This window comes from Hevea brasiliensis, chromosome 5, assembly GCF_030052815.1.
Source record: "Hevea brasiliensis isolate MT/VB/25A 57/8 chromosome 5, ASM3005281v1, whole genome shotgun sequence".
NCBI classification, from domain to species: Eukaryota; Viridiplantae; Streptophyta; class Magnoliopsida; order Malpighiales; family Euphorbiaceae; genus Hevea; species Hevea brasiliensis.
The window spans coordinates 113,946,877-113,964,136 of NC_079497.1; the positions used below are offsets into that span (position 1 = coordinate 113,946,877).

Consider the following 17,260-nt stretch of genomic DNA (forward strand, 5'->3'; position numbering starts at 1 on the left):
CGTTTTGTCTCATCATATAAATTTTGACGTGATGTTTTGTTTTGTCCTATTCTCGTTTATTTTATTAGTTTTCTGTCCAAACTTGTAGAAATTGAGAACTTTCAAATCTTACCAGCCCTCTGAATTCGGCCCGGCCGCTTTCATTACAACCTAGACCGGATTATGGTTTGATACGAAATCGTATCCATTTAATTTAAAATTAAAATTAACTAAAATTAGTTTAATTAAAATTAAATTGAAATTAAATAGTTATTTGGCTTTATTAAATTATATTTATTAAAAAAAAATTATTTAAAATAAAAATTAATCAAGAATTTGAATCACTACACTTTCGGAAAATAAACTTTTTTAATATATATGATAATGAAATATCAAGACTTCTTTTCTTTTGCGTGCTTTAAAAAAAAAATTTGATAAATTATGTCAATAAAAGAATTTGATGAGGACCCCTAAACTTTTAAATCAAAATTGCTTCTACCAACTTAAAATTGATATGAATCGAATAAACTTATTAGATATGATTTTTATTGGTTCGATTGTGATTTAGAAGTTAAAAGTTGCTTTAAAAAAAATTGTTTTAAATACTATTAAAAATAATTTGGGGATTTATATTTAATTGTTTTGAAATAATTATAATTAAAAAATTAAATTTAACTCTACATTAATTTTTAATATTTTTTAAGTAAAATATTTGAAAATATATTAATTTCATTTAAATGGCTAAAACTATTACTGAGTTATTATTTATTCATACACAAATATTAAATTTAAATTTGTATCATACATATATATCCACTTTAATATATATTCAATAAAATTATATTATAAATTTTTTTACTTGATTATCATGTTTAAAATTTTACCAAAATATAGTAATAATTGTTATAAAAAAAAAAGTGATGTTATTAATATAATATAATTAAAAATATAATAATTATGTTAAAGTTAATGATAAATTTAAGAACCATCAATCAAATTAAGTCATTAAATACATAATAATTTTGATAATGAGAACCGCGATTAAATTTACTAGGTAAAGACATATTACTTATCATAAGATTCACGTTATCTTTCTGCTTTTAATTGTGCATAATTGTAATACTCCTAATTTTTAAATTTATTATTTTATGAATAAATATTAATATTTTATTTTATTTAAATTTTAAGAAATTATTTTAAATTTTTTAGATTTTAGAAATTGAGTTCGATTTTTTGAAAATATAAACTTTAATGATTTTTAAAAATTAATTTAAAGACCACGTGGCAAAACTAAAAATATATTTGGAGTCTATGAATTTTTCTGAGTTTTCTAAAATTTTTTCAAAATTTTTGGACCTCATTTTCTGTCCCAAGGCAAAGTAAAAAAATTTAAAATTTTGTATTTTGAATCGGACTGACTGAATCGAATCTGATCGGACTGGTCGAATCGGACGAGCCTTTTTTTCCTTTTTCTTTCTCCCTGTGCGCGTCCCGACCTCTCCTTCTCTCTCTCCCATTTTCTCTCTCCTCTCTCCTCCCCTCGCCACCCAGCCGCCACCAGCCCTCTCCACCTCGCCGGTGCGCCACCCCAGCCTCCCCTCATCGCCGGCCGCCACCTGGAATGCTGGGAAACCGCCCACGAAGCCGAGACGCACAGCGCACCTCTTTGTCTTCCCCGCAGAAATCTGACCGATTCAGCCACCAATTGGGCCGGGTCTTGTGAAACACCATCTACACCTCGAGAGCTTTCTATAGACACCAAGAACACCAAAATCCATTCAGCGGTTTGTTCAATTTTTGTCCGGGAAGTTTTAGACCATTTTGATTTTTGTGCTAGATTTCTCACAAATCGTGAACCCCACGAGAAAACCGAGAGTACCAGAGTACTCCACTCGTCGAGAGCTTCACGGCAATATAAATTTCGAAATTTTTCGACACCGTTTTTCGATGGGTCCCACGGAATTTCGTAGTGTTTTTCTGAGCATTAAATGAGCTTAGAAAATTTTGAAAAATTTATGTACTAACCCCCGTGTTGTGGGCTTCGTGTAGGTACCTTCAATTCGTAGAAACTCGACAGTTGTCCGGATTTGTGAATTTCCGACCAGACAGACCGGCTATCGAAAAAGTCTTGGAATTGGATCAGGATTTTGGATACCCCACCTTTGTCAGACGCCCCGAGCGCGTTCCCGAGATCGGAATTGGCATAGGTAAACCTGAACCTTACTTTTTTATAATTTTATAGTGCTTAAATGGGATTAAAATTCCATAAATATTCGTGGTAGCTCAAAAAATAATGATTTTTTTTTGCATTAGTCTAGTAATATTGCTAAGGCATGCGGGGCAAAGTTTTAGAATTTTTAGAGTTTATTTTGGTGGTTTTTGTAAAAAGAGTCAATTATAAGGACTAAACTGTAATTTTATATATTGTGATTGATGACAGTTTGGATGGGCCCAGGAGGGGCTGTGTGATATGATTGAGTTGTAGGTGTATGGTTGGTGGATATAGAAGTGTGTTTTAAACCCATTTGCAGATTTGGTAGGTCATAGGTATAGGGGAGACTCTGCCGGATTTTTGGCACGACTTATGACGTATTTGGTCTTTTTTTGGGTTGTATTGAGTCAATTGTATTAAACAATTGCAATAAAATTGTCAGGTGAGCCGGGACAGCCTTCTTCCTTCGCCCAGCCGCCACAGTGACTACTGTTAAATCTGTGAGTAAAATATTAATTTTAATTGTAATTTCGATATTATTATATGTTTAATGCATGCCCATGCATCACTTATACATATATATTTATGTAGTTAAACTCTAGGCACGTTTTATGTTGCATTCACAACTGTTAAAGTGCCATGGATGTTGTTGTGGCAATTTGGAGCAATGTGCGTGCGTTGGCGTGCGTGTGATGTGGTGTTGGCTATGGATAGGACGGGTAGACACGGCTTGAGATTTTCGCTGGGATTCGGTCCTTCGGGATAGACACAGCTTGAGTTCTTCGCTGAGACCCCGATTTGGTTTATTAAGCGAAAGTCCGGCTTGAGTTCTTCGCTGGCACAGGTTAGATTTAAGAGAGCTGTATAGGGGATCAGCTCCCATATATTTATGATTTGACATTATTGGGTGTGTAAGTACTCCAAATTACCTTTTTACTGTTATGATGTGAAAATATTATTGATATTGCATTTCACTCTACATGGTACATTAGCTTTAGATAGTTATAGAGATTATGGTTAAAATTAATATTTTACTCTTTGAGTCGAACGCTCACTCCTGTTCAATATTTTTCCAGGCCACAGAAAGATATTTTTGAGGTTAACCTACTTTTCTCCATCGCAGGTTGTTTATTAATATTTGTATAAACCTGTTAACTCTAGAATTTCCGCATGTGTTAGAAATATTTATTTGATTTGGGTCTGTAATATAAATTATTATTTTGGACCTGTAAACTTATTATTTTATGCATGTTGATGGACTGGATGAGGGAGCTGAGCTCCTATTTATTTTTATGACATTTGAATATGTGGAGGGTGAGCTGAGCTCTCCAATTGATTACATATTGTGTTTACAGGTCGGGTAAGTCAAAAACTTCTCGTTGAAATGTTCATTTTATGACCGGATTCTGTCCTGTTAAATTCTTTAAATTGGGTCCAAATGGGCCTTAGAGTTGAGTTAAGAAATAGTTAGGTTTACTACGGATCTCAAGGACTTTAGGCTGGCCCAGATCCTAATGTCGGTCCGGTCCATAGATTAGGTCGTGACAAAAATTATTTAAAAATAAAATTATATAAAATTAAAAAATTAAAAATTATATTAAATCAAAATTAAAATAATAAAAATTAAAATTAAAATTATATAAAAATTTTAATTTTATTTTAATTTAAAAATAAATTTCAAATCAAACCAAAACCTCCCTCTACCAAAGAAAAGCAGTGAGAAACGAGAAAATTGCAGAAATGTTTGACTGAGTCAAAACATCACACGTATAGATTTACGATTCTGCGCGACAGCCACTTGAATGAAACAGGGCCCCATCCCATTACTTCTAGGCACGGACTTCTTGTCTTAAACTTATCTATTTGGATAGGATTATTGTTAAAAATAGGAATTAAATTAAATATAATAAAAATTTTAATTTTATTATGCATTTTTTATATATATACACATGCATTACAATCTTTATTTTATTTTATTTTTTAAACAACAATCTTTACTTCATATAAATATATGTAATTATATTGAGTATATCTATTTTTGAAAAAAAAAATTATATGAAATTGACTGTGTAAGAAGAATACTTTCCAAAAGCAGCATATCAAATAAAGCATAAATTAATTTAATATAAAATAAATTTTAAAATTTATAATTACTTGATGGTTATTTTTTAAAAAACAAATTTATTTTATATTTATATATCTCTTATTATTTTGATATTTTATAAAAAATGCTAATGTGATCATATATCAAGTGGCTTTATTTTTATCATATTCATTTCCTTTAAGGGAACTTAATTCATTGTATTTGAGAGTATGTTTTTATTCATGAATTTTAATACAACATTATTTAAATTATTTTTAAAATTATAAAATATCAAATTTAAATTATAATTAAATTAAATAAATAAAAGGCATGCATATTTTAATTTTTTTTAGATCATTTTCTTTTATCTTAAATATGAAATGTGAATTTCATTGTATTCAATATATTAAGCAAACTTTAACCTTCTAGAAAGAGCTAGAGAACTTTGACAACTTTATTTGCTGAAAAATATAATAATATAATAATATATCTGTATCATTTGATAATATTAAGGAGAATATTATAAAAAAAATAAAAATAAAAACGGAAAAAAAATAAATAAATTTTAAAATCATTGAAGCCTCTAGAAAAAGATATTAAGACATCAAAACAATTCATAAGTACAGAATGAATATTTTATAAAATTATATCATTTTTTTGTATTTATGCTATTAATTATAAATGTTAAATGATTATTTTGTTGATTAAAAGACATTTTTCATATAAAAAATATTTATATTAAAATATTTGTAAAAAATATCATTTTCAACACATAAATGTGATAATCAATATATTTTCTCTTAAAAGAGTGAAATAACTTATTTATTTTTTAATTTATGTATCATAAAATTAACATTAAATATTTTTAAAATTAAATCAATTAAATTAAATTGTAGAAAAAATAAATGATATATATATATATATTTCATCCACATAAGAAAGCCTATGAATTTAAGACAATTAGGTATAGAGATAGTAACAGGTAAAATATCATTTAAAATCATCATATTTGAACTTAAATTATATTAATATTTTTAAAATTTAAGTCAGTCTCAAATTTGATTATTATTATATGATAAATACGTAAATTTATTTAATTTCATATATATAAATTAATAATTTATATTTTAAAATTTTAATAATTTTATAAAATATTTAAATTTTATTTTATATAAAACAAAATAAATAAAAATTTATAAATATTAATATAAAAATATATATTTTATATTTAATTAAATATTTATATAAGATGTTTCAAATAACAAATATTAAATATATAAAATTTAAATCCAACTTATGCATAGCTTAAATATCAAACTTTAAACTTAAATTTATTCTAAATTTAATTATATATTATTTAAATTTATTTTATTAAGATTTGATGGAATTAAATACTCCAAAAATCTTATCCGGTGGCATTCCTGATGCATTGCACAACGTGGGAGCCAAAAGAAGAAAACATAACAGTAAATGATTGATAATAATAACAATAGAGAGGATCTGACGTGTACACAGCCACTCTTCTACTCTCCACATGCTTCATCTAGTCTTTGGCAATTCAATGCATCAAACTTCAGATTCTTTAATTAATTATTAATCTTGGCAGACAATGATATATTTAATTAACACATAGCTTAAATCAAAGCAACATAAAAATTCCCTTTTTTTTTTAAGTCACTTACTGAAATACATACATTGAACGTTGGTCATGCAGCCCTGTTGATAGATTAATTATAAGGAGAAGTGATCTTAAAATACCATTAATAGCCAAACATAAAAAACAATAATTGTGATTATTGAAGTGATTATCATGAAAATTACATAACAATGTTGCTTAATCACTTTAGGCAGTCGAATTACATATGATTGAGATGTAGGCGTTAGCCAAACATGGTCGAATAGTCTAGGCAGCCAAGAATATAGCCTTTCCAAATTTGTATATCATAGGGATCTTTTGGGCTTTGTGGGTATAGGAATAATGATAAGGGGGTAATTGAACAGTGTATCTTGTCTATATATGTTTGTGTAGTTAGAAGTTAATTTTTGTGCAGTCATTCTTTCCATAATGATTATTAATTAATTAATTAATTAGGTTTGCTGCTCCTATGGAGGCTGTGGGACTGCTAATTGACACATCACCTAACAAACATGCCTACTTTTGTTTGTTTAAAATCACTAATGTTGTTTTTACTTTTTAGTATAATGGAATGGTACTTTTAGTATAAAAAGAACGGTGTAAATCACTGTGAGGAAGATTGCTAATTGTGTTTCTCCAAATGAATAGAGAAACCTATATATAAATAGTAGGAAATCTGTCTTTTAAACCTGGTTAAGGGCTCCAAATTTCTAAATCAATAGCTATCCGATGATCTGTGCAAAGCTTACAGTTGTTCATTGTAGTCTTATGGATCAATGAATATCAATAGAAGAGGCCGAATGCTAAAACTTTGTGCTTCTTTCTACAGAAAAAGATAACTAGACATATGCTTGTTGAAATTGCATGAAATACAAGCATTGCTATAGCACAATTAAGTAAAAACCTAAGCAGACCCACATGAGAGTTCCTTTCTAGTCATCCTAATCTGCATGCGTTTGTTGGTGGGGAGACAAAGACATACTCTATGGGTGAGCAAGATAGTCATCCACCATCCAAAAGGGGTAAGGTAATGACGCCAAAAGGAGAAGAAGGGAATAGAGGAGAGAGAGTGAAGAGAAATTTTCTCCTCACAAAATAGAGAAAGAGAGATAAAAAGATTGTAAATGGTAAATATGATTCATCATTTATCAAAGATGATATACTTATTACATCAATACACATTTAAAATTTTATATATGTTTATAATTAAATATATTTTCACATAAATTTATATATATTAAAATTAAATTTATGCACCTTATCATGATTCTTAACATCTCTTTTATGTTATTTTAAACCTCCCTTTTATGTTATTTTAAGAATATAGATATTTTTATATTTAATATATTTAAGATAAATAATCTTAAAAAATATTCATATTACTTGAAATTGATTTTTTTCTTTTTAAGAAAATGGAATAAGTATTATTATTATTATTATTATTATTATTATTATTATTATTATTATCACTAAAGTGCCAAGAATCCTTAACTTGCAATTTGTTTATATATTCAGATTTTTGAGACATTGTGGCAGCGGATAGTTAGCAATGAGTGCGGCGATTTGATTTGTTCATTTCGTGGCAGCCACAGTGTACTCAAAAAAATTATTTTATGTAAAATTAAATTTAAATTTAGTTAATATTTATTTTAAATTTAATTAAAATTTATTCTTAATTATTTGAATTCTTTTCAAATTTAATTATTATTACTTAAAAAATTACATCAACTCATATAATTTTATATATTTTAATTAATAATTTACATAAAAAATTATTAATAATTTATATTTTAAAATTTTAATAAATTTATAAAATATTTAAATTTTATTTATTTAAAATACAATATATAAAAAATTTATAAATATTCTTATAAAAATATATATTTTATATTCAATTAATTGTTTATATAAACATTTTTTGATAATGGATATCAAATATTCAAAACTCGAACCTAATCTGAATATGTTATGAGTATTATTTTTCAAAATCAAACTTATCATAAGCCTAATTATATATTACCTAAACTCGCTCTATTAAAATTTAATAAAGTCAAATATTTGCAAATACTCGGCCATTGTCATCCTTATGTACATTACTTGAAGTAAGTCATTGATTATGGCTTAGTTAGTTTCGCTCTCTGCCTTGTAAATTGACTCAAAATGACCAAAAATGCATCGACGAAGCAAATAAAACTTATGACCAAATCCTACTAGTAACAAAAGGGAGTTGTTAGTAGTATGACCTATAGCATATCATTTTGTATGTATATTGTACATATTTTATTAATAAAAGACAATTACACTTTTATATTTGCATAATCTATTTATGTGTAATTAAAAAAATCCATTGATATTTTGTTATAAATTCTATTATTAAGTTGTTAAGAATATGAGTGATAGTATTTCTAGCACAAAGTATAATAAATTGGTTCACAGTCGATGACACTTCATAAAAGACATGACTTATCCAAATATATTGTAATCATGTTTGTTCCCCAAGTATTAGTATGAAATATTAATAAGTTTGAATAGTGAGTCTCATACCACGTAGCAAACATGAATGATACTTATATATGATAAGTAGGCCGAACCAGTGATACTTATGACAAGCACGTGGAGTTTACTCTTGTCAATGCATTGTCATGTATCATATTAGTGCATATAATCTTTTGACCTAAGATAACACAGTTATCTTGTAGATAGATGGTTTGAGTTTGATACTGTTTTCATACTCGTACTGTGTATGGGTATATGGATATGTGTTGGCTCCTACTAGTTATATATGGAGATAGTGTTAGTCAAGATGAGATCTGTTGCCTTAAGTAAATATGGATAAAATACTATGTTCATTTAATTATTTTTGATGATTTAAGTTCCTGATCAGAATAGATAGATTTAGCCAGAAAGGAATCTCTGATAAGAAAGTCTGATTAATCAATAATTTAAATTAAAAGATAACATAAGATTCATAGCAAATAGAATTTGATATTAACCATTACTCCAGCTATAATTGAGATTTTATAACGGATAAATCTTAATGCATGGTAACATATAATTAAAAGTTCATTTCATGTATTCTTTATTACTGATTGGGTGACCATGGCATGCTATACTAGGTGTTAACCATGATCAATGAGATTCTTAAAGTGGTTTAGAGAATCATTTACGGTGAGAAAGAGTTCTAATGATATTAAGAGTTAATAGCACTTCTCATTACCAATTAGTAATGAGCCTAGTAATTCACACACTTACACAAGCATATTAAAAAGTTAAAGTATAATTTAATTAATTAATTAAAGAGTTTGATTAATTAATTAAATATATTTAGTTTACAATAAGATTGTAAAATTTATAGTATGACTTGAAATTAAATTTAGATTTTAGATGTATAATATAAACAAGATGGTAAAATTAATTAATGGAATTTAATTAATTAATTAATTTATATGTGATATAAATTAATTTGAGGGATAAATTATAATTTTGGATTGAGAACTCAAAATTGTAAACAATGGTCAAAGTGATAATTTTGTACATTGTGACACGTGGCACTCACTAAGATGTGCCATTTATTTTCATGTGATGAAAGACTACTTTTTGATGATTTAATTAAAGCTTAATACTTGTCTTGATAAGATTAAGACAAGTATAAAACAAGATTGAATCATGCATTGACAAGTGACACTACATTTATATACTTTGTTTTATGCATATAAATGCAAGACAAGAAGAAGAAGTAATCTTATTCTTCCCTTTTTCTTGTTGGATGGCACAAGGTCCCTCTTTCTCTCTTCCATTTTTCTTCCGTTAACAAGCAAGAGAAAGTTTGATTTCTCTTGAATCAAAGTTGCTAGAAAGAGTTTCTTGCCACAATACATTCACATAACCTCACCTAATGCAAAACCCCAAAAGGTCAAGTGGTTGGCAAGCAATCAAAGAGAGATTTGCGGTTGCCAAAGGGTGTCTTGGTGTGCTTGTGGTGGACAAGCTAGAGAGGCGACACTTGGAGCCCTAAGAGCACCCAAAGGGAGTAAGATATATTGATTCAGCGCCTTTGGAGGTTAGCTTAATTCAATCCATTCTTTAGTTAGAGTTTAATAAGATTAAATGATAAATACTAGTATTTAATGGCAAATGAACTTTTAATTTATGCTAAAAGTGTGTTTTAGCATGCCCATGAGCACTAGAAAGTTGACTAGTTGTATAATTAATTTGGAATGCTAGTATGTAAATCTAAATGGATTTTTGAATTCCAACCTACTAATGGCTCTAACCACACTTCCCATGCCTTCAGAAGTATTTTGGTGTGCAATGAAATTGTGAGAATGTTTGGTTTGATTATTTATTTTAATTTTTAAATTAATATAAAAATGTATAATTAATTATTAAAAATAAAATTTAAGTAATTTAAATATTTAATTAAAACTATTTAAAAGTAATTTAATTTATCAAAATAAAAAATATAATTAAATGTTATGATTATTAAAATATGATAATATTAATATTTTAAAAAATTATTAAAATAATATAATATTTTATTTCCTAAAAAAGTAATTTTAAAATAAATAGTTGAGGATTATGGATTACTTTACTTATAACTTTTAACTTATAATCATAGATCAAATTAAATACTAATTTATTTATCATTTTCTATATTATAAATAGATCAAATTAGCGTATAAATTAAATTAAATACTATTTATATTTCACAATAAATTATATTTATTTTTTTATATTTATTATCATTAAATATTTTTTTTAATTAGTTTTCACACATTAGATTTTAATTTTGTTTATAATAATGCGAAAGCTAATTATTGGATTATCAAAATATTTAAAATTAAAAAAAATACAAATTTAATCAATATTAGACCGAACTAGAATTAAAAACCCCACAATCCGATTTTGATCCCTAGCCTAGATTAAAATTTTATTTTTAATATTATAAGTGCAATTTTTTTAAAAAAATTTATTTTCACCTATTTTATAATTTAAATTCATAATTAAATAAATATTTCAACTCACAAAAATAACTACCAGAGAAAAATTAATAATTTTATTACGATTTTTTAATTTATTTTCATTATATTCTATAATTAAAAGTAATAATTTTATTTTATAAGGTATTTATTAAGTTTTGATACTTAAGATAGATTGATAAAAAATTTGATGAAAATTTTTATTAATTTTAACTACTTTTATTTTATTTTTGTAATTGTGTATATATGCAAAATGTAAATTTATAAAACTTTTCATAAAATTTTAAGTTTCACTTATGTAATTATGTGTATGTATAAATTGTGAGCTAATAAAATTTTAAGTTAGTAAAATTAAAACGTCAACATTAAAAAAAAATTATTAATGTGTATTTTATAAAAAATATCATTAAAATTTAGAAGTTATTATTTCAATTTTAATAGAAAATGATTATTCAATTTAAAAAAAATGAAATTATAAAATTTTCGTCCCTTTAAAGCAAATTTTTGATTTTGCAATTGGGTGTCTATTCACTGTATAAAAATTTTCTTATATTATAATCATATCTTAGAATCTATTGGACTCTCATATATCAAAGTAAATTAATAATTAAATCAAACCGAGAACTGGTTGATTCAATTGAATTTTTTTTTTTTTTGTTATAACTGAATATTTCATATCTTAAAAAAAAAAGAAAAATAAATAATTTTAGTGGCTGAAGAGTATACTTAATGATTGTGCAAGCTAAAAAGATAGGTATTAGGTGAGATTCTGTGGACCGTGGCCCAGCAAAACCGATAACTTAGCAAGCAACAACCTCTAGACAAGCTGAAAAACCGTAAATTTGTGAAACCACATTCTGTTTTAGACACGTGTACCACAGAAACCCTTAAAAACAAAACGAAACACTGTTTTATCTGTTTCCTTTCGCGCTCCTTCCTTTCCGATTTCATTTGCTTTGCTTTTATTTAATCGTTCTCTTTCTCCTTGCTTTTACGCTTAGTATTGTTTGATTTCTCTCTTTATTCTGTTTCCTCTCGAATCCTTTTGATTGAGAGGAAATGGGAATTGTGAGTACTTTATTGGGAATCATTGGATTTGGAATAGGAATCCCAATCGGCCTTTTACTGGGTTTCTTTGTATTCATTTACTTTGAGCCTGAAGATGCAAAGGTGAAACTAATGGATGCTTAATTTTGATAATCAATCTTTCTTGTTATTTTCCATGGAAAATAAGCACGTGTGAATTACTACATTTGCAGGATCCTGTAATCAGGCAGCTCCATGAGTTGGATGCTAACTCTTTACTTGATATTTTGCCCGAGATTCCTACGTGGGTGAAGCATCCTGATTTTGATAGAGTAAAACCTAGATCTTATTCTTTTCTACCTGCATTTCTTATACCCTTTTAGTTGTTAGTGATTTCTTTAGAATGAATTGTGCAGATTGACTGGTTGAACAAGTTTGTATCAGATATGTGGCCTTACATTGACAAGGTTTACTTTTATGTTTCAATTCAAGATAATACTATAGTGATTTTGACGATTTGTTAATGTTTGAGTTGATTCTTGCTGTAGGCAGTATCCGGTTTAATAAGGAGCATGGTGAATCCAATATTCGCGGAGTACGCTGGAAAGTATATGAAGTCTATAGATTTTAAGAGCTTCAGCCTTGGAACTCTTCCTCCTACTATACATGGTAAATATAGCTGATAAAAATATTGGATTTTGTGTTTAGGTTCCTCATGGAATTTCATGTTAAGTTTATGAAGCCAATGAGTTTGGTGGGAACTGAATTATAAGATTATATTTAAGCACTTAGTGGCCCTGCTTGACCTTTCTTTAGACGAAGTCTTAGACTGGGTGGAATGGAAGGAATTGGATCCATATAGCCAACCTCAACTACTTGGAATTGAGGTTTAGTTGAGTTAAGTGTTCAAGTATTTTTCACAAGGTAAAAACACTTGTATAGTTGGCCAAGGGAATGTACATGTTGGAGATTTAATTAATAATTAAGCATATCTCTCTCTTATCAACTTATTATCAACAACATTCGTCTAGTCATTAGGATTTTTTTCCCTCTTCCGCTTTTTCTTGTATTGGGATCATATTTATCGAGCTTGCAGGTATTAAAGTGCACGAAACAAGTGAAAAAGAACTAGTAATTGAGCCTGCAGTTCGATGGGTTGGAAATCCTAACATAACTCTGGTGCTGAAATTCTTATCTCTACCGATTACAATACAGGTGAGAAGAGCCTTCAAACTATTTGTTGACAATCATTTTTATGAAATTTGGTCTTTACGACTCATCCTCATCATCATGATATTAATTTCATTGCACTAGTCCTTTGTTAATTTGCATGGATTTGTATATACCTTGAAACAAATATGATTTATATTGTGGTAAGCAAAAACTTTGTAAAAACTTATAGGTTTTTTTTTAAGGCATATTGATAAAATTCTATTGCTGTTCTCTTAGCTGTTGGATGTTCAAGTATTTGCAGTACCTCGGATCACATTAAGACCTCTTGTGCCTACTTTCCCTTGTTTCAGCAGCTTGGTGGTTTCTTTGCTAGAAAAGGTAATGGTGAAGCCAAATCTGTGCAGTACTTAATATTTCAAACCTTTAAGTTTGAACGAGTGCTTAATATTTCAAACCTTTAAGTTTGAACGAAGTGAGTAGCTTTAAATTGCAGCCACGTGTAGACTTTGGACTGAAACTGCTTGGAGCTGATGTAATGGCAATCCCTGGTTTGTATCAATTTGTTCAGGTACCCTCACAAACAATTTTCTATGTGGTTGCAGCAACATTTGCAGCTTATGACTTTGTCTGGGTAATGAAAATTTAAATACTGTAATTGGGATATTGTTCAAAATACCAAGTGGTTGGTTGACCTTTAGAGAGTTGACACCAACAACTAACATGATCATAACCCAACTACAATTTCAAACTATATATCTGCCACACTTTCTCAAATTAAAATAAAAAAAAATGCTACCCTTCAGAAGTCAACTTGTTTTTCATGTTCTTTAAAGAATTGAAGATTATATTCTACAATGAACCCTATCATTTTTAATACACTCCTCTTATTTTATAATTTGCTGTAGATCACCAAGAAAACCACATTTCAATAAAAATTGTCACTTAATGGGGCAGAACAATGATTGACTGATTTACCAGGAGAACAATTGCTGGTTGCAAGTTTGCAAGTTTTGATTTAATGTCAGAGGCGTAAGGAGATGTGCATCAATCGCACTGAACTATAGTTTAAAATGTGATCTAAATGATAAATTTTCATAATTTGGGAGTGAATGTAATACTTTGAGCATTTATGGGTGAAATGGAATCACAACCGAAAATATTAAAATTCAGCTGATAAGTAAGTATTGTTGAGATCCCAAGAATACTGGTTTTGGATTATGCATAATCAGATCAGTTAAGATTAGGCATCATTAGAAAAGAAGATGGAGAAGGGAATATTGTATTTCTTAAGCTTACATCTCATGCAAGTGAGCATGTGTTTATAGGTATACTTATCATACTTGCATAAGTATAGGTAAGTGTACTTATGGGGTTATGTGCATTCTGTGGTAATGATATTTTCTTCTCATTGCCCACAGGAACATATAGGACGACAAATTGCTAGTCTTTATCTCTGGCCTCAAACCCATGACATACAGATTCTGGATGGTTCAGTGTAAGTCTTTATGTTATGCATTATAGCTAAGGATGAATAACAGCAATTAAGTTATTGATAAGAAAAAAATGGCGTTCTGCAACTTGTACTTGAAATTTGAATATATAAATTGATAGGCCGGAAACTTGTTGATTAGGTGGATCAGTGCTATTATATTCACTATTTTTTTTTTTTCTCATCGAAAATTGAAAAATGTTCCATACGATTGGCATATTATGGCTATTACAATGCAGTTAGACCTCACTAAAATGTCTGGTGGAGTATAAGCTCTAGATTCATCTTTTGCATGGACATTTGGTAATGAAAAAGCTGATGAGTGATACATGCTCTACCCCATTTTGAGAACTCAGTTGAATCCTACTTTGATATCAATAACATATCTTCCTTTTATTCTATCCATTTTTAATAACAGAGGGGCTATGAAGAAGCCTGTAGGCATTCTGCATGTGAAGGTCATACGGGCAGTTAGACTGTTGAAGATGGATCTGTTGGGAACATCTGATCCTTATGTTCAACTCAGCCTGTCTGGAGAGAGGCTTCCAGCAAAGAAAACTTCTATTAAGATGAAGAACCTTAGCCCTGAGTGGAACGAGTACTTCAAGCTTGTTGTCAAGGATCCTGAGTTTCAAGTCCTTCAATTACATGTTTACGACTGGGAAAAGGTTCAGATTTTCGAACTTAATGACTTGATTTTTATGCTTCTCCTGAATAAGCTATAGCTAATGCACTTTTAAAGCAGACCAAATTTATACCTTATTATTGCTGTTGCTGCTCTAATAGATGAGTTTATTTAGGTGTGGTGAACCGGTGAAATATGAAAGGGAAATTATCCTGAAAAACATAAAATGATTTTCCATTTTGTGAAGCTTCACAGTCTATTGGAAGCGTTACATCTTTTACTTTTAAACAAGTGGCTTCTTGTACTTGCTGAAGCTTCACTCTCCATTATTATAGAAATTGCAGAGAGCAATATTGACAAGCTCATGTGACTTTGATTTCCAAGAAATCAGACAGCTGCATTTGTTATTCTAGCTACTAGATGATTTTAGATTAAACTCATTTGGTTTTTTGGCAATTGAATTGGGATTTTGGGTTGAGATTATGTATCCGATTTCACAGGTTGGTACCCATGATAAGCTGGGGATGCAAGTAGTTCCACTCAGATTGCTCACTCCATATGAAACCAAAAGATTTACGCTGGATTTAGTCAAAAACCCAAATCCTAATGATCCTCAGAATAAAAAACACAGAGGCAAACTTGTCGTGGAGATGGCATTTAATCCTTTCAAGGAAGATAGTGAGAAATTTAGTGGACCTTTAGATTGCAATGTGAGGAAGGGAAGTGGAGTTGGAAGGATACCTGAAGACACGTTGGTACATAGAGGTGGTTTGCTTTTAGTTACAGTTGAGGGAGCAGAGGATGTTGAGGGAAAGCATCATAACAACCCCTATGCAATGGTTATATTCAGGGGAGAGCAGAAGCAAACCAAGGTAATATCATCTTACGATGATAATTATAAGAATTAAGAATGCATTGTTCTTGTTTTGATTACAATTGCGATTTGCAAATGCAAGATACGAGAGACTACTACAAAAGTGATCTTTGTAATTATGATTGATTTTTTCCCCTCTTTTTTCTAGTTGATTAGGAGAACAAGAGATCCAAGATGGAATGAAGAATTCCAGTTTGTGCTGGAAGAGGCTCCCCTGAAAGAGAAGATCCGTATAGATGTCATGAGCAAGGGAACAGGCTTCAGCTTCAGAAACAAGGTTGTGCTTTTTTGTCCATGTTTAATGTTTTCTTTATTGGGCATTAGTTAGAGTTTGAATTCAAGACTTCACAGTTTTAACAATGACTTTAATGCCACTGATACAAAGTTTATTGGTTTTGTACTCTAAGCTTTGTTGACATCAGTTAATATCATGGACTAATGACTGATGTTGTTGTAGGAAACGCTGGGGTATGTGAATATTAACCTTGTGGATGTGGTGTACAATGGGCGAATCAATCAGAAGTATCATCTAATAAATTCCAAAAATGGAGTTTTAAGTGTTGATATTAGATGGAAGGCTCTCTGAGAAGCAATTTCTAAAACAGGTTTCCATTGTTAAATACTGACCGTATATAAATGCTCACTAGCTATAAGGCATACAGTTTTGAAACTTTGCATGTTTATACAAGCGTTTCTTAATGTGGTCATTAATTTGTATAGGAAAGACTTTTGTTTCAAATTAATTTGCGGATGAGGAGCAACTATAATTTAATAATAATTTTTTTTATTTATTTAATTTTGGTGTAATATCGAATTCAATATCTAATAAGATAGAAAGAGAAAGACGACTAACAGCTTATTTGGGAGAAAGTTTTTGGAGATAAGAGATAGTTTTTAAAAGAAATAAGGTTTTGGAAAGTTTTAAATTTCTCACTTTCTCAACTTACCAAATTAGTGAGTTGGTAAGGTTTTATTGTCTTACATTATGTTACTTTTTCTTACTTTATAAATTTTTCTTTCTCTATCCAAACACACCGTAAAATTAAGTGTTTAATTTTAGATGCTTTTTTTCTTCCTAAGAAGATAAAATAAAAAAATCATTGAATAAAGGGCAACAGAAACCTAGCTTTATCTTGGATAAAAAAATCTTGGATTGATGTTGAATTTGATTGGAATTGGTTAAT

General features: G+C 28.9%; 1 protein-coding gene across 5 annotated transcripts; it reads left to right on the forward strand.

The window, feature by feature from the left end:
* The first annotated feature begins 9,699 nt into the window (after positions 1-9,699).
* Positions 9,700-16,930, forward strand: LOC110649961 (synaptotagmin-3). Of its 5 annotated transcripts, none has more exons than XM_058147505.1 (12): positions 9,700-9,970; positions 12,149-12,247; positions 12,332-12,382; positions 12,464-12,584; positions 13,012-13,130; positions 13,365-13,466; positions 13,582-13,656; positions 14,507-14,583; positions 14,996-15,245; positions 15,703-16,074; positions 16,225-16,353; positions 16,534-16,930. In XM_058147505.1, exons 3-12 carry the CDS (start codon positions 12,362-12,364, stop codon positions 16,660-16,662), a joined length of 1,395 nt encoding a protein of 464 aa, XP_058003488.1. In that variant the 5' UTR covers positions 9,700-9,970; positions 12,149-12,247; positions 12,332-12,361; the 3' UTR covers positions 16,663-16,930. The 5 variants fall into 5 exon arrangements, with proteins under 5 accessions (XP_058003488.1, XP_058003489.1, XP_021660417.2 ...); XM_058147506.1 differs by having other exon boundaries at positions 12,468-12,584; XM_021804725.2 differs by lacking the exon at positions 9,700-9,970 and adding an exon at positions 11,816-12,059.
* The last annotated feature ends 330 nt before the right edge of the window (positions 16,931-17,260 follow it).